The sequence below is a fragment of the Macadamia integrifolia genome, unplaced genomic scaffold (genome assembly GCF_013358625.1).
Source record: "Macadamia integrifolia cultivar HAES 741 unplaced genomic scaffold, SCU_Mint_v3 scaffold1533, whole genome shotgun sequence".
In the NCBI taxonomy this organism is placed as follows: Eukaryota; Viridiplantae; Streptophyta; class Magnoliopsida; order Proteales; family Proteaceae; genus Macadamia; species Macadamia integrifolia.
This window is the reverse complement of record NW_024868248.1, coordinates 59,775-78,762: the sequence shown is the minus strand read 5'-3', so window position 1 is coordinate 78,762 and position 18,988 is coordinate 59,775. Positions and strand designations below refer to the sequence as shown.

The 18,988-nt window shown below is 39.8% G+C and overlaps 1 protein-coding gene, 1 non-coding gene and 1 pseudogene across 2 annotated transcripts; 2 read left to right on the top strand and 1 right to left on the bottom strand.

Annotated features, from left to right (window-relative positions):
* Window positions 1-378: 378 nt before the first annotated feature.
* LOC122064127 (probable sodium/metabolite cotransporter BASS3, chloroplastic) lies at window positions 379-7,938 on the bottom strand. The gene is made up of 5 exons (XM_042627839.1): window positions 7,935-7,938; window positions 3,607-3,739; window positions 3,186-3,492; window positions 2,846-3,093; window positions 379-949 (listed from the first exon to the last, which is right to left on the bottom strand). Exons 1-5 carry the CDS (start codon window positions 7,936-7,938, stop codon window positions 712-714), a joined length of 930 nt encoding a protein of 309 aa, XP_042483773.1. The 3' UTR covers window positions 379-711.
* Window positions 7,939-8,065: 127 nt separating this feature from the next.
* On the top strand, window positions 8,066-9,641 carry LOC122064126 (annotated as a pseudogene).
* Window positions 9,642-18,289: 8,648 nt separating this feature from the next.
* On the top strand, window positions 18,290-18,396 carry LOC122064128. Its single transcript, XR_006135592.1, has one exon. It is a non-coding gene; the product is annotated as a small nucleolar RNA R71 (small nucleolar RNA).
* Window positions 18,397-18,988: the final 592 nt, after the last annotated feature.

Here is an 18,988-nt window from a genome sequence, read left to right as displayed (position 1 = left end):
AGTCTCTAGAAAGAAACAGAAAATACTTGTTTATTATACAGACAGAAAAGAAAATAGGGAAAAAGATTCGGATAGTGATTGACAAAACGCCCACCGTGGGGCTCGAACCCATGACCACAAGGTTAAGAGCCTTGCGGTCTACAAACTGAGGTAGACGGGCTGATATACTAACATGGTAAAGTACACTATTTAAAATGTTAAGCAACAAATCAACTCCACTGTTTCCATGAGAAGTTGAAAGGTAGTGGCTACTATGATTTATGAACATATTTTCCAATGAAGCCTTCGCACTCTCACTTCTCTTGTTGAGAAACAACAAAGAGCAGTTAATGAAGTATTTTTATATACATAACACCCAGAAGACAGATAATAGCGTATGAAGATATATAGATATTCTCAGCAAGAGAGCAGTTAATGAAGTATTTTTATATACATAACACCAAAAGACAGATAATAGCACATGAAGATATATAGATGATACGCTATATGGTTACGAACAAGATTTTCCCTGTATGTAATCATTTTCCTCCACTGTATGCTTTACTAGATCACCTGCTACATCTCAAGGCGATGGTCCAGTGCTTCCGCTGTTGTGTATAAACATAAGGAACATGAATGCAACCCGACCTGCGAGGATCTGCAATTTACTTTGCTTCTCCAGATAAATGTGGGAATGTGGAAGTTTTCTTAGATTTCTATGAGTCCTGTCTTCTATGACTTTACAACCAAACTAGTCTTGGGGAAGAGCAAATGTGGTAGGTCTCTAATTCGGCCTCCGCTGCCCCAAAAGGAGGCAAGGCAAAGACCCATGATAGCCATGGCTACAACTGAACAGGCAGGAGGCACTGCTTGGCTGCTCCCAAGGAATTGGGTGGCAAGAAGCCCAGCCAGGGTGGAGCTTTGCATTCCTGTGCATAATGCGATTGTCCTGCAAACAGGCTCTTCTTGCCTACAATCACAAGATTCAAAACACAAAATGGTGACTTAGCTTGAACCATTACAGCCAGTACAACAAGCCTTAAAGGAAACTAGGCGTTTAATGATTTGAACCATGGGCAGTGGGTGGGGATCCATCCCAACACACAGAAGCACATATAGAAAGAGGCTTTAAAAATGATAAAATCAGAAATAACTTCTTCCTTCTTACTTAATCCAAAGATTGTTGGTGTATGATGTCTTGCATTCCATCGCAGTTTAATCCAGGGAGTACTGGTGCAGCACCTAGACAGGCAGGACGGCGGTCCCGCTACCCGGTTAGTGGGCCGTGGGGGTTACAAGGGGGGCAGGAGGCCCCCCTGCATAGCAGCGGTGTAGGGGGGCGCAGCCCCCCGCTCGAATTTTTTTATTTGAGGGCAATTGTGTGCTTTCCGAATTAGGGTTTTTCGTTATATATTTGTAGCGAGGGTTTCTTTCTCTGTAATGCAAGCAATACTGAGAGGTGTGAGGACGAGCGCTGTAACCCTATTCTCCATTGATAGTGAAGCAGGATCTCATCTCACCGGGGACGTAGGCAACCTTGCCGAACCTCGTAAAATCCGTGTGCATTGTTTGTTTTGTTTTTCCATTATCTTCTACATCGTTTTAGGGTTGCGTTTCTACAAAGATCTATTTAAAAAGTTTGAAGCCAAAAGTTATTGCCTCTAACTAAGCAAGGGAAGCTTTGCCTTTTCCAGCCACGGTTAAAAATGACATGGTAAGGGGAGGACACAAGCTACAGGCCTCAAAAAACAGATGAAGAAGAAGCCATGGTTTTGTCATGCCTATATTCCCTAATCTTGATATTGTTTAGCATACTTTAACTGTTCAAATTTCTTTGGCACACCATATAATTCTATTCTAAAGTTCAAACAGGGGTGGGAGATCATGGAATGCATGATCAAGCACCAATGGTTGTTTCTATTTCCAATACTCAAAAAAGCCCAATAACCATGTGTTTCACTTCAAGTCCAAGGAGAAGATTTTCAGTGACTGCCCATTCTAAGAGAATAACAGAGCAGAATAGGAATTTGAATCAGTATGACAGAAGCAGTTTATCATCATCTATGGCAACAGGGAATTGAATTTCTCCGAAAATAACTCACCAGGAAAAGACAAAAGACGAAGACTTAATTATTCTAAACTCCTAATGGTGTGAGCTACTGCACCTACAAACAATACCTGAATCCTGCAAATTTGAAGTAACATTAACTTCAAAACCGTCATATTCTAGAATCATTCCATGAAGATTGCCTCGGAAGTTCCCAAGCAATGATAAGGTATTTCTATTTTCAGATAGTTAAATTCATCCTAGAAATGTATTGACCTTCATGTGAAAGACATGGACAAGAAATTTCTCCGGACAAACATAATATCATTGAGTATGTTCAGCTATTAAGTAATATTGGTTGGAATTTTCACGTACCTTCCTATTTATTTTAGAGGAAACTATTTGAAGGAGCCACAGGACCAGTCAGGACCTCTAGAATGTATGTAAGTTCATTCCAGGTCACTCTTTCAACAGTTTTATACTTGCATATAAATATCAAATTATTTTTGTAACAAAAGGAATGCATCTAGAGAGTGCAGAATAGTGAAACAAGGTTCAAGCATCATACGTCTAATAGGTAGGCTGGGGCTTGATTCAACTACGATGAGTTTGAATCTAGAGATAATATGTCAGTATGCCATTGTTTTCAGTGTTTTCGATATACCATTTCTGTTTGTATCTTATCTCAGGTCATAGATCCCAATATTGTGGCACTGAATATTGACAGAGTAGGGAGGTGTAAGGAGCTTCTACATATTGCTCCTTACTTGCAAAAGTATTCTTCATAACAACCAAAACAAGAGAGAGAAGTACTTTTACCTCAAAATTGGAATTTTGGACACCCAGTACCCTACGGCGAAGGCCACACTATGGAATGTCAATATTGGAAAAACCAGTCGGAGGCCCTCAAAAGACAAAATCTGGCTACGATTAATTGCCGGAGGACTTCCAATACACAGTGAAGTGCAAACCATGGCAACAAATGGCAACACTGGCTGAAGGAGATTGACAACTGGTTTTGCGTAAGTATTGAGTGCAAGACCAAGAGTGACAGGAAGAAGCACAACCTGCAAGACCCAAAAAATCATTCATGAACCATCTAAGAGAAAGAAAGAGATGACTTTAATTTAATGCAAAATTTTACAATAGGTATTCATACCTGCAATATCGACTTTGACATGGCAGCTGCATCGACTGGGACAATAGACCCGATAAACAGGCCCGTCAAAAGAGGGGTAAAAACCACGGAGGATATCGTGGCTGAGCTGGTCAAAAGAATGCTCAAGGCCACATCTCCTTTGCTTGAGAAGCTGGCATAACTGGATAGCTGGGCACCAGCAACACAAGCCATGAGGATAAAACCTGCGTAGAACATTGGCCGAGCACCAAATGCCTTTGCAATTAACAATCCCAGGGCTGGTTTCAGCACATACTGCGCAATAAACCCCACAGACAAAGGTAATGGTCTGCCAAAAAAAAAAATTTTTGTCACAAAGAATCTTGGAAACAGATCCAAAAAATACAGAAGATTAAAGAAAATGAATAACAAGAAGATGATGACATGAGTGAGAGAAATTCACCTCTGAAATGCAAGAGCAAAATCATCAATCGACAGTTTAATTCCAATTGACAACATGATTCCACCAAGAGCAGGAGCATATAAATCTTTTGATACCCTGGGGTGGACTTCAAATTCAAACTCTATTTTGCCATCTCAATAGAAGATAAATAGAACACAGAAAAGAGATTCACTTTGACATGGAGATAAAACAATCATTATTTCAATATTTTTAAGAAAGCACATATATATACAAAATTATTAGTAAAATCAAGAAAAAAAAATCAATTTTTATGGAACTGGGTGTTAGAACTCCCTATGGGTTTGAGTTTGAAACCCTATTGAGGAAACCACACATGAAAAACAAGAACATGAATCTAATAAAATTATGGAGGATCGATTTGTACCTTTCACCTAGTATGCTGAAGATGATTGATGTTGGTCACTCCTACTTTCGCTCTCTTGGCTTGGCTATGGATTTTCTACAGCCCCTTAAACCTCCTTGGTTCTCTCACTTTAGTGGTAAAGTGGGGAAGAGTGAATAATGGCTGTAGGGACCCAAAACCTAGTATTTATAATACTGTCCTGCACTCAAAACCCTAAACCACAATGGGTTGAGCCATCATATCCCTAAGCTTGAGAGTGGACCGAACCCGTTCATGCAATTTGACTCTCACCCATTTAATCAACCCGAATAATTAATTTAGCCCATAAATCCAACAATCTCCCACTTGGGCTACATTAATTATAAGGATGTCTTTTAAATTGGTGTGGCCATAGAATCTTATTACATTAACCACTCTTACTGTGATTCAGTTGAAAAACCACTCACATCGAATAACAGCAGAAGATACACCTCAATATACGGCATACAACTTTCTGTTATTACAAACATAAGTAAGTTTCTTAACACGAATCTATGTGGGATACCATCATAGAAATATTGACATATCCTCAAATTACACTGTTGTCATTCTATGTAGGTCCTTAACTGAGATATTAACCTTCACTGTGGCAAATCGCTTTTGATCTGTGGTTAATATCTAACTGTGGCCTTCCGCCTATAAACTGTGGCAAATATTGCCTATGAACTGTGACAAATACTGTCTTAAAATGTAGCAAACATTACTTTTTGAACTGTGGCAAAATATTGCCTATAACTAAGACAATTACTGCCTATAAAAACATTTTCAAATGAAATCATAAACCAAATATTTCAAGAAATAACTGTGCATAATGTAAATGCTAAAACTTAATCATAATTCATCAAACTGTGCCCCAAAACATACGGGCTAAGGTTCAAAACATAAACAAATACTAAACAAAACCAGAGCTCCCACTAATCAAGCATTTCAAATAACTGTATGTAAAGAAATCCTAACTACTTGATGTGACCAAATTTTACTTGCTCTCAATTGCTGATGATCAGTCTACCTCACCCTTTCTTAGTATCATCCTGCTTATCAACCCCAGAATTCTTCCTCTTCTCTAACCATTTCTTGAAAATAAAACAGTCCTTCTTCACAGGTCCTTTCTTATGGCACCAGAAACACTCTACGTTGTTGGTATTCTCTTCATCCTGAGCCTTTTGAGATGTGTCAAGTTCTTGAGAGCTATTAGTCCTGTCATATGGCTTGACGCTTCCTCTGTTGGAAAAATTTTTGTTTCTTCTGCTTGGTCCACCAGAAGATCCCTTGTGAAAAGTTGCATGTGCACTCTCAAACCTAGTTTGTTTCAATTTTTCTTCCTCTTGAGTGCAAATGGAAATGAGTTCATTTAGGCTCCAATCGTCCTTCAGTGCAATGTAGGTAGATTGGATAACCTTATACTGACTAGGGAGGGTATTCAGTGCAATGTGTACAATATATTCTTCATCGATCTGTATTCCAAGATCCTTAAGTTTACCAGCATCAGTAGCTACACCCAAAATGTATTCTCTAACACTCCCACATCCATCATACCTTGTATTCATTAGCCTGGTCATCAATGTGGTTTTCTCAGCTTTCTTGTTGTGTTGAAATCTAGCTTTAATAGCATCCAGGAATTTTTTTGCAGTGTCTTTGATCTCTATGTTCCCACGTATAATTTCAGGAACTGCCTTTTTTTAAAACCAGTATGCACTTTCTGTTTGCTTTAGTCCATTTCTTAAACTTGGTCCTTTCAGCACTTCTGCTCGAGTCTGTGAGAGGCTCAGGTTTAGGCTCCCTAAGTGCCAAGTCTAAGTCAAGAAGACCTAAATGCAATTCTAATTCCTCCACCCACTTTTGATAGTTGTTACCAGTAAGTATTGGGATGGAAGATACATAACTTGAGGGAAAGGCCATCTTACTACAGCAGTAACAACAACACAATACATGCCAAATATCAAAATATAAATCATAATATAAAAGCATGTAATACCATCAATTTATTTTAAATAAGAGTTACGACTAAAAATGTATCCCTATCCTTTGGGACAGGAATTAGCTGATGCTCTTATATTCTTCTTTTAACTGTGAAAACAACACTAACTTTGGAATTCAATCACCTTTGGGTAAAAGAACTCCAAATTCAATGTCCCTTTCTGAAATGTGGATGATTATCCTCAAACCTTGATGACATAACCTTTGGGAAAGTATCATCTTTACTGTTGGGAAAAATACAATCGAACTGAATGTACCACTTTGGTGGGTTTCACTCAGTTCTATCATATCCTTCCCATTGGAGATGTATATCTTTATGTTCAAAACATACATATAAATATGTCACTAGGACAACAATAACCATACAAAAGTCACAACCGCAACTACATTCCTATCCTTTGGGCTAAGAATGCACTGGTCCTCTTGTAAATTCATATTTACTGTGAAAAGAACAATAACTTTTGAAATCCCCTCACCTTTGGGCTTAGGAACCTCTAGGTTACTGTCATTTTCTTAACTTTGGTGACATCACCTTTGGGCAAATGTCACCTACATTGCTTCCCTGTGGAAAATCATGAAATAATAAGATGTACCACTTTGGTGGATTCCACCTCATCATTTCATGGTTTCCTAAAACAAAATTACTTTGCAACTAAGAATGAGCGGAAGCTTACACCCTTTTCCATATTAACATATCTCAATTTAAAAAAAAAAAATTCTCAATTTCATGGTAACCAATAACATATATATTTTTCAAAGCATTGATTTATGCCATTTTGTTTCAATGATTGAAACTAAATACAACATAAAATTTCAAATAAACATGTCATATTAAAAATTAGATCATTAAATGTGGCCCAAAACAAGAAATCCAACGCAAAAAACAGATTTCAATTTGGCCTTAAAACGAACCTTTAAATGAAATTTAAAGTAGTTTAAATAAAAACCCAAAATGAACAAAAACCAAACAAGCCTTTATTTTTTTTTTTTTTAAATCAATCCAAACCAACCGGTTCGGCCATATGAGTTCCGGGTCAAATTCGGGTCAATTGGTCAATGACCCGGTCAACCTCTGACCGAGTCAAATAGTGCACATGAGTTGACCCACTGTGTCGCCGGTTCAAATCGGTAGGGTTTCCGAGTTGAACCGGCGATGACTCGCCGCCTTTTTTTTATTTTTTTTTATTTTTCTCTCTCCTCCGGCAGCCGATTTCCGACGGCACGTGCCGACGCGTCCGGAGGTTTCCGGTGACTTTCGACATACCGTCGAGACCGTCTTCTCGTGATCTACAACTTTTGTGAAGAAAGTTTTCCCATACAGGATCTTTAAGTGATGGTAAAATTACGATTTTTATGATTTTCATGATTTTTAATCAAATCAGGTTTTAAGTAACAATCAAAATCCTCATGTATAAGAAAAATTCAATCGATTCTTGTCCCATGTGGTCTGCTCTGATACCACTTGTTAGAACTCCCTATGGGTTTGAGTTTGAAACCCTATTGAGGAAACCACACAGGAAAAACAAGAACACGAATCTAATAAAATTATGGAGGATCGATTTGTACCTTTCACCTAGTATGCTGAAGATGATTGATGTTGGTCACTCCCACTTTCCCTCTCTTGGCTTGGCTATGGATCTTCCATAGCCCCTTAAACCTCCTTAGTTCTCTCACCTTAGAGGTAAAGTGGGGAAGAGTGAATAATGGTTGTAGGGACCCAAAACCTAGTATTTATAATACTGTCCTGCACTCAAAACCCTAAACCACAATGGGTTGAGCCAGCATATCCCTAAGCTTGAGAGTGGACCGAACCGGTTCATGCAATTTGACTCTCACCCATTTAATCAACCCGAATAATTAATTTAGCCCATAAATCCAACAGAGATCATCAAGAATAAACTTCTACAGGTACGTACTTCTCAACTTCCTTGATTTAAGGATTAATAACCCATACTATTTTGGAGTAATAGCACAATAGATTCACTATTAAAGTTTTTAATTTTTTTTATTTATATATTTTTTTTTGTGCTTTTGGCATTGTTCTTTAATATCCTGGGTTTTGAGGAGATTGAGGCCACCATGGGCAAAGAGCAGCTTCAAGTTTTGAATGTATTAGATGGAGCTAAAACACAATGGTATCACTTCACCACAATAATCATCGCCGGAATGGGATTTTTCACTGATGCATATGATATATTCTGCATCTCCCTTGTCACCAAGCTTCTTGGTCGTATTTACTATTATGTTGAAGGATCTTCTAACCCTGGTACCCTTCCTCCCAATATTGCCTCGGCTGTCAACGGAGTTGCATTTTGTGGTACTCTTGCTGGGCAACTCTTCTTTGGGTGGCTAGGCGATAAGTTAGGCCGCAAGCACGTATACGGAGTAACCCTAATGATCATGACCTTCTCTTCCATTGCCTCTGGCCTTTCCTTTGGTAGCAACCCCAAGGCTGTAATGGCAACCCTATGCTTCTTCAGGTTTTGGTTAGGGTTTGGAATTGGTGGGGATTACCCTCTCTCTGCAACTATCATGTCCGAGTATTCCAATAAGAAAACTCGAGGGGCTTTCATTACTGCTGTTTTTGCAATGCAAGGATTCGGAATTCTAGCTGGTGGGGCTGTGGCTATCATTATCTCATCTATTTTCAAGCATAAATTCCAAGCACCCACTTACTCTGTTGATCCCATTGGCTCAACTGTCCCTGAAGCTGATTATGTATGGAGGATTATTCTCATGTTTGGGGTTATTCCGGCGGCATTGACATACTATTGGCGCATGAAGATGCCGGAAACTGCTCGTTACACTGCATTAGTTTCCAAGAATGCAGAGAAAGCTGCGAATGACATGTCCAAGGTTCTCCAAGTTGAGATTCAAGCAAAGCAGAAAGTTGAGAGCATAGCAGAGAGCAAAGCCAATTCTTTTGGTGTATTCTCCAAGGAGTTCCTTTATTGACATGGGCTTCACTTGTTGGGAACTGCAACCACATGGTTCTTGATAGACATTGCCTACTATAGCCAGAACCTATTCCAGAAAGACATATTTAGTGCGGTTGGTTGGATCCCGCCGGCGAAAACCATGAATGCAATTGAAGAGGTTTTCAAAGTTGCAAGAGCACAAACCCTAGTTGCACTATGTGGGACTGTGCCTGGCTATTGGTTCACGGTCTTCACGATCGATCATATTGGAAGATTTGCAATTCAATTGATGGGTTTCTTCGACAGTTTTCATGTTTGCCCTAGCTATCCCTTACCATCGGCGGACTCTTCCTGGAAACCATATATGGTTTTTTGTGCTATATGGACTTACCTTCTTTTTTGCGAATTTTGGACCCAACAGCACCACATTCATTGTCCCAGCAGAGATTTTCCCAGCAAGACTAAGATCAACATGCCACGGCATCTCGGCAGCATCAGGGAAGGCTGGTGCAATTATAGGGGCTTTTGGATTCTTATATGCTGCTCAGAATCAAGACAAGTCCAAGGCTGATGCTGGGTACCCTGCTGGTATTGGAATAAGATATTCTCTCTTTGTGCTTGCGATTGTCAACATACTGGGATGCTTCTTTACTTTCTTGGTTCCTGAATCTAAGGGTATATCGCTGGAGGAAATGTCCAAAGAAACTACAGACGACAATGCCACTTCACCAGTTTAAATTTGTTTCCTTACCCTCAGAGAGATCTTTTTTTTTTTAGCATATGATACTTTGGGATTTTAGTTTTGGGTATACCTGAATGTAACCGAACCCGACCTAATTTACAATGTCCTCTTTATTTTGTCATCTTGCATTACCTTTTGAGGTTATAAACCTTATCAATTTCATTAATTATGTTTTTTAACACAAACGGTTAGTTGAAATTGAATACTAGATGAGGGTAAAAATACCGACCAATTTGATAGTAGCATGTGGCCTAACAGGTGGGGACTGAGCAGTTTGGAGAGAGCGACTGCATCATCCCTGAAGAGTGGCCATGGGTCATCTTTGAAGAGCAACCATGGGTCATTGTTGAAGAGCAACCGTGGGATATCCTTGAAGAGTGACTGTGGGTCACCTTTGAAGAGTAATTGTGGGTCATCTCTGAAGAGCCAACCTCCCATACCATCGCTCAACCGAGCGATTGAGCTACCAGTGCTCAGAGAATCCTAGATAAAGAAGGAAAATTCTCCATGAGGGCATCCCATAGTGCTACACCCGTGCCCTAATTTGGGTTATGATGTAGATCACAGATGAATAACATGGAATTGACAGTACTAGTGATTATTGGGTTGCAACAGTACACTGTAAGAAAGGGAGTAATGATCTTACTTGTAAGTGTAGCTCTTGTCGGTTAAATTGAAGGGAATTCAAGCTTTCGGGGAAACATGGGTAAGTGTCCTAACTTTAAGAACATCCACATAATTATGAGGGTTAGGCATGCTTAATTCATTATACTTAAGTCTCACACAAGACCCCATGATCAGTAGGGCAAGTGCACTGGAGAAATTCCAGTTAAATTGTATTCAGCAGAACTCACTGGTTGATCAACACCAGTGGACAACCATCCACCGATGGTCCTATACTTCCAAAATGGGTTATTTCTTCGTGGGGCCCTGAGTCTGCATACTGTGTACTCTAATTCACCTCCGATGGCTTCCATTTACATCATGTGAGGTACTTAATTAATGTGTTCAGTCCTTAAGGAAGAGGGCTCACAAGTATCAATTTGAGGAATAATCACTGTTATAGAAAGCACTTTATTTTACCAAACAGACTTTAGTCATTTGGGTGGTGTATTTCACAATTGAAGAAAGAAGGAGAGGAAGAAGAAGGAAAGAAGAGAGGAAAAGGAGATATTGGAGTTGAAGTAAGGAGGAGTTTACACTACATGCAAATCATACTCAAGGTAAGTGAGTTCTCATAAACTCTCCCTCCCTCTCATCTCTTAACTTTGTTTGGATTAGTAAGGGATCAAGGGCCTAACTGATTTAACACCTAAGTCTATGGATTGGTTTGGGAATTATTTAGGGAGCATATTCCTAAGTTGGGAGTCAGAGCCCTACAACAGAACTTGGAGAATCTCAACTTAATTATCTTTTCCTTTTCCTCCAAATTTCATATTAGAACCTAACTTAGATTGTAGGATAACTCATATTGTAATATGTGGTCCATAGGTGTATTTTTTGTATTTGCATTTTACTAATTGCCAAGTTGAGCTACATGCATGCAACCTGTGGTGAGACAAGCTCCCAAAACTAGGGAAATTGTGGACGATGGTAAGATCATCTACATGCAATGAAAATTTTACTAGACCATAGATAGCTAAAAAGGATATAGAGTTCTTAGAATGAAATTTGGGAAGAGATCCCACTTCCAGTGCTGCATTGACTGATGACCACCGATTGACCAACACCACCTAGTGACCATCCACCAATAAGTAAATTCTCAGATCTATAGCCTTTGATGGAATCTGCACTCACTTAGTATATATGCGGGTAAGATAACAACCCTGGTGCTACAACCCCTTTCCAATAAGGGGAAAGGTATTGGCTAATCCCATTTGCGGTAGGTCCCGTGAACTTTTTCGAAATACCATGTCAACAGTAAAATGTGATTCTTGCCAAAGGCAGACACAACCTAGCGTGGGCAATGGTACTCCTGATGCCAAGGCAATTGAGGGGTTATTGATAAGGGCTTATCGGGTAACTGAAGTGCGCATGTAGGGATAGGTATGCTCCTGACTCGCAATTAACTTGTATCGTTGGGTGACCAATGGCAAATTCCGAGATCAGGATACCACTTATGTTGTATTAGCACTACTACCATATTTAGACTTAGTACTATTATTTAGGCTGTGTAACAAAATGAATACACATTAGCATCATGATAACCTTGGTTGTTCATGCATTGCATCATTTTAGATGCATGTGCTTGCATGCTCCCACCCCAATTGGAATTAGTGAAGTTCACCCCCACGGTTATGTTTCCTTTTAGATGGTAACACAGGTTCTCAGGCAACACCATGTGGCAAGACACTAGCACTGTGGCTGATAAGTTGTGGGTTTAGGAGTTTGTGGAGCATAACCAGGAATGCATATGTGATGATTGTGCTTACGGAGCACTGTGAAGATGATTGAGATCATTTTCTGATTTTGATAATTTTTGTGCATATAAAATGTACTACAGATAGCATTGTAAATATTTAGCTTTGTATTCTGAACAATACCTTGTATATATTCAGTATTACTTAGGTGTTCATTAGTTGTAATGTAATACCCATACCCAAAAATGAGTGTTGAATTAGACTTTTCACTTTTCTATAGGTTTTGAGCCAGCAGCCATTTGAGGACTGAGAATTTGGTGGCCAGATCACTTAAATCTAGGCCTTTAGGGATGATCTAGATAACGACAGTGATTCGAGAATCAACCCTTAACCCTATTTCAATCTTGAACTTGGCAGTGCTCCGAATCAGCTTGAAACCCTAAATACAGCCCGAAACTCTAATCCGGCCCTGGGCCCATTCTGGACTCGATCTTGTGGCACCCGATACTAACGTATTATATATTGATGAATTAATTCTAAATACTCTCCGACAGTGTGGGAATAGCATGAATAAGGATTTCCAGAAAAATCCACAAGTGGCAAAAGGACAAAAGTCCTCTCTTTGCTATTCTCAATTTTTAAGAGCAAATAAGGAGCTTAAAACACATACCATTGGATAGTGCTCAAAAAGACGATTCTGACAATATATGCACGTGAAAATCAAACCACTGAATCTCCTAAAATCGCTCCTGAAAGTCAGAACGGGGATCCATGGTTTGATTCAAACCCAAATTCTTCCTAGGCCCTCTAGAATCCCCACTGGCCCTCCATTTTTCACCCAAAAAAGGGAAATAAAAAAAATAAAAAATGGAAAAATAAAGGGAAAAAAGTTTTTTTTTTTTTCTGAAAAAGAGGGTTTTAAAGGAAACAATTGTGACTTTGGCGGACCCGCCAATTTTCAAATAAAAAGGTATGTTGTGGGTGTTTAAAATGTGAGAAAAACTACTTTTGGAAGGAATTTCTATCGGGCCCGTGACTATTTTGGACAAACCCGTAAGAGGGGAAGGGTTGATACCTATAGTGTCTTCCTCTCCACCAAGAGGAACAAAGAAAAAAAGAAAGAAAAGGGGAGAGAATAAAAAAAGAGAAGAAATAAGGGGGAGAAGGGAAAAGGGAAGAGTGGAGTGAGGAAATTCCTCCATCTTCCACCCTCGAGAAGCATGCCAAAGTCTGAAGTGTCTCTAGAGGCCTAGATTCTCTAAGGAAAAGAAGCCCAGCAGCTGAGGTCAATCACGTCTGAGTTAGGGATCTTCATTAGAGCCGTCGAAGCACCAGCCGAGGTCCGTCTCCTCTTAACCCGGAACAGGGGTCAGGATCAGGTATAATTCCTCAACAGAGTAAACATAATGTAAACTTTACATTAAATATAGCATGTGTATAGTATTGTATATTAATAGCATAATCATGCATATGGGTTAGGATATAAAAGGGGAATATTCGAAAATCAACATCTATTAGGAAGATAGGTTTAACTGGGTGAAGTGGGTGCCTAACATCTTTCCAACTTCATAACCTAGCTCTTACCCTAATCTCTACACCAAACCGAGTCATTCTCCATCCTTATAGAATGGGCCCACATCTCAGTCCTAGGCCCTAACCCTAGTGGCGACTCCATTTGTTTATTATTATTATTATTATGTTTTTTTTAGAAGATACCCTAGGTGAATAGCCTCGTGAAATAGTCCCCTCATGTTTCCTTGAGTGATGATGCAGTGACGTGAGACCCACAGTGGCAACTCCACTGTGGACGCCAAACTTCCAATATTAGATGCTATTGTTAAATGCAAGAATATTCGCCTGAATGTATTTGTATGAAAACATGTTTGGCTAACCCATGTTTGTAATTGTAATGTGCTAATTGCATCATGCATTGTGCTTGAAGTGAAATCATGTGGCGAGGATACTCCTTAACGTGCTAGTACCCTCGGGGAGGTCAGTGCATGATATACTAAGTATTTTGAGATCACATGATACCCTCTCTCTATACAAGAATGCTCGAAGCATAATGGTATGGTGAGGATGACCATTATCTTGCCAGAACCCTTGGGGAGGTCCACGGACCTTATGGCATTTTGAGATCGTATGGTAGTACTTCTCACAATACACTTTTGCACACGCTCACAGCACGTTTCTGTCCACCTCTGTAGCCAACTATTTAACCTCATGTGTAGTCACAAGTAATGGGCAAGGATGTTACCCCCTTGATACCGTACCTTCGGGTATATCAAAAGGATCACATACATTAAGTATATAGATCCTATCAAGCCTGTTCGGTCCTATTGCATCCACTTTATCCTCGCATCATGTAGGAAATAGATGAGAAATCCCAGAAGTGCCACAAGTTAACCGATTAAATTTGTTTGAGATCTAGGTTGGAGTGTTCTTATGATGTATTCTAGTTGTTATGGATATGCTCTCTCTCGAGTGTGTTGTCGGACAAAGATTCTCTCCAAAAAATAGGGAATGATACCTCGATGGTTCAGTATATGTGATTTTGGGGTGATTCTAGTCAAATCATATGAGATGCCGAATCATCAAGGAGGTGCGTTCCACGAGTGTCTAGAGGAGAAAGAATCGTCAAGTGGGATAATAATAGAAAGCAGAACCCAATGACAAAGAATACCTCATAAGACCACTTTTTTCCAAGATCACCATGTTTGTGCTAACTACCCTTGATCCTGAGCTGATGCTAGCCCGATCTAAGGTCAATCTTGGAAAATACATTAGCACCCTACAACTGATCAAACATGCCATCAATCCATCGTAAAGGATACCAGTTCTTAATGGTTAGCTTATTAAGCTCTTGATAATCAATGCACAATCTCATACTCCCGTCCTTTTTGACGGACAGTACTGGTGCTCCCCAAGGGGACACACTAGATCTAATGAATCCTTTCCTTAAAAGATCTCATAGTAGTACTTGTAGTTCCTTAAACTTTGTGGGGACCATGAGGTGGGGGGCTTTCGAGACATGTGTCAACCCTGGGAGTAAGTCTATCACAAACTGTCACACCCCAATTCTAGTAATCCTAACTTACTATTAGAAATACTGGTGGTATGAGTAAGATGCGTATCCACCTTACAAACCTACCAGGATCTCTAATAGCAATACCTTAAGATAAACAATCTCACAACACGAACCATACCAATTGCAGCAGAATCAGAGTAAAATAACGGAATCATAATTAAAATGGGGAACATCTAGTGATATAATATATACATAACTAAGTTATTCCATTACAAAAATTCAAGATTTATATATAATAAGCCAAAATATAAAATCACTGGAGCGGTATCAGAATATCCAAAATACGTCGGGAATCTCATGGCGCCATGTTTGCACAGTAGTCACAAGCATAATCCTAGTCATGCTCCCCTGCTTCTGGCATCCACTAGTCAGTCACTCTGTACTCGGGTCCGGAGGATAGAGAGTCACAAGCCATGAGCACGACAGTACTTGCATCATCATCTAAAAGGGGGCATATACATGGGGTGAGCTTCCAACTTGCTCAGTGAAGGGTGGGGTTCATGCATAACCAAGCACAAGCGTTCACACATATAATGCCTCTAGATTTTTAAGGAAAAAGTACTACTGCCAATTCCAAGTCATGGGTGGGGTAGTTCTTCTCGTAGTCCTTCAACTGGCGGGATGCATAAGCAATGACCTTCCTATGCTGCATCAACACACAGCCCAATCCCAGCTTGGAGGCATCACTATAGATAACCATACCACCAGTACCGGTAGGAATAGTTAAAACTGGAACTGATACCAACCTTTGCCTTAGCTCTTTAAAGCTCTTCTCACAAGCATTAAACCACTCAAATTTCACACCCTTACGTGTGATTTGGGTCATTGGTTCAGAAATACGGGAGAAGTTCTCAATAAACCTCCTGTAGTATCCGATCAATCCTAGAAAACTACGAATGTCTGCCACATTCTTGGGGGTGTCCCACTCTAGAACATACTTCACCTTGCCTAGGTCAACCTCTATACCCTTATCTGAGACAATGTGACCTAGAAATGCCACTTGTGAAAGCCAGAACTCACAGTTGCTGAATTTGGCGTAGAGTTGTTTTTCTCTCAGAACTCACAGTTGCTGAATTTGGCGTAGAGTTGTTTTTCTCTCAAACGTTGCAGCACTAGCCTCAGGTGAACAACATGTTCCTCTGCACTCTTGGAGTATACCAAAATGTCATCAAGGAACACAATCACAAACTTATTTAAAACATCCTAAAAATTCCCGGTTCATCAAGTCCATGAAAGTAGCCAGTGCATTGGTTAGTCCAAATGACATCACAAAGAACTCGTAATGTCCATACCGAGATCTGAAGACTGTTTTGCTGACATCACTATCCTTAATTTTGAGCTGGTGGTAGCCCAATCTAAGGTCAATCTTGGAGAATACCTTAGTACCTTGTAGCTAATTGAAAAATTCATCAATCCTTGACAAGGGGTACCGGTTCTTGCTGGTAAGCTTATTAAGCTCCCGATAATCAATACACAACATCATGTTTTCGTACTTCTTCTTGAAGAACAGTACTGGTGCTCCCCAAGGAGACACACTAGGTCTAATGAATCCCTTTTTCAGAAAGTTCTGAAGTTGCACTTGTAATTCCTTTAGTTCTATGGGGGCAATATGGTAAGGAACTTTTGACACTGGTGCCGAGCCGGAGAGTAGGTCAATAATAAACTCTGTCTCTTGGTCCGGGGGCAATCCTATCAAATCATCCGAAAATATATCAGGAAATTCCCTTAACACATCCAGTTTGGTCAATGGTCTGACCTCTACCTCAGTATTTGTCACTGATGCCTAGTAGCCTTGACACCCTTGATCTAGTAACTTCTTCATATGAAGTGTTGACACAATGATCTTTTTGTGTTTCTTTGGCTTTTCTCCCACATCATGGGGTTTGAAAATTATCACCTTTTCTGCACATAGCGCACTGGCTCTGTAAGTGGACAACCAGTTGTAGACACCCAATTTTGTCACCCTCCTCTGTGTATGATGAAATATGGATCTTGGGTGTGACTTTCGGCTTTCAACAGACAGAGGTGCTGATGGAAACATTCCTCTACCCAAAACCCTGGAAATCCCCGCACGGGAGAGAGAAGGGGTCCAATTTTGACTTTTCATATATGAAGGAATTTGGTTACGATGACCACATAGATGAATAGTGCCTAGAAATACGATTCCGACGATATATGATACGTAAAAATCGGACTGACGGATCCCCCATAATCATCACCGAATTAACAGGAGTAATAGATGGGGAAGATTTTGGAACACTCTGTTGGTACTCTCTGCCACTCCTAAGGGCATAACCAACATTACATTGGTTAGAGGGCCCTTGTTGGGTCTGACCTTGTACTGCATTCAGTGGTGCATTAGTTGGTGCTTGTGAGCTAACAGGCTAATGATGCCTAGGGTTAGGCTCTAGTTGACTGGGTAAAGTTCCCTTCTCCCTCTCACGCATAATTAAGACAACTTGGGTGATTTCTCTCGTAAGATTTTGATGGCTTGTCATCAGAAGGGCCATATTTTTTTTTAAGTCACTTGTTTTACTTACCTCTCCAGTGTTAGTAAACCCAGGGGATTGCTGATAAGATGATAGGAGAGGGGCCCTAGGAAAACTAGCCTGAGGTCCTACATTTGACCTAGGAAAAGTATTTTGGGAAAAGTATTGTTGTGCAAAGGGAGATCTTTGGGGTCCAGGTTGAATTTGATTATGGAAATTAGAAGGCCCTGCTTGGTTGCCCTGATTCCAGGAGAAATTTGGGTGATTTCTCCATCCTAGATTGTAGGTGTTTCTATATGATTTATTCTGGTATAAGGCATTAACACTATCATTAGAAGTGCCCCCAGAGGTGTTGGGGCATTCTTCTATGACATGTCCAGGGGACTGGCACCAAGCACACATCTTAACCAAATTGACTGATGATGGTTTTCTAGGAATAATAGCCTTAATCCTCTTGATTAGGCTAACCAAATGGGCTTCCTTGGCTACTATCCCATCCACAAAATATCCTTTCCCTCCTATGATTCTTTCACTCTCTTGGGTTGATTTCCACTCACGGGTTTTGTCAGCTAAGTCAAGTAAGAATTCCTATGCTTTTCCTTCATCTATAAAAGATGTGAATCCCTCAGGAGACATAGACTCTATCATTTGTTTAGTTGGGTAATCAATAACCTCATAAATTATTTGACACGAATGCCATAAGTCTAGGCCATGGTGATGGCATTCTTGGAGTAGATCCTTAAATCTCTCCATAAGTTTGGAAAAGGACTCACTAGGCTTTTGCCTAAACTAAAGGATATCACTTCTAAGCTTATTGGTCTTGTGAGTTGGGAAAAACTTCTTATGAAAGATAACTGTGAACTGTTCCCATGAGGTTATAGAATTTGTAGGTAACCCATACAACCACTTCTTAGCTTGGTTTTTCAATGCAAAGTGATAAACCTAAGCTTAACAACATCATCAGAAAACTATTGGATCTTAATTAGAACACATACCTCTTCAAATTCCCTTAGAAATAGGTATGCATCCTCAGAGGTCAACCCATGGAAGTGGGGCAACATAGTGATGTATTGAGATTTGAGTTCAAAATTATTGCCCTGGGATTGTGGTAGAACCATACAGGAAGGTTGGGCTATTCTAGCAAGGTAGAACCTATCTTTCAGAGATTTAGGTGAAGGGTTTTGATGTTGGTCTCCCATATTGAAAGGTTTTAAAGAGAGCAAACATATAGGGTCACTACTTGTTGGATCTCTTCTTTCTAACCAATTCTTAGTATTACATACCCACCTAACACTCATGCAACAGAAAACTACCCACAACTAGAGTAAGACAAGCACAAAAGAATGGATAACAAAACTTTTTTTTTTATGATTTTTTGATTTTTTTTTTGATTTTTTGATTTTTT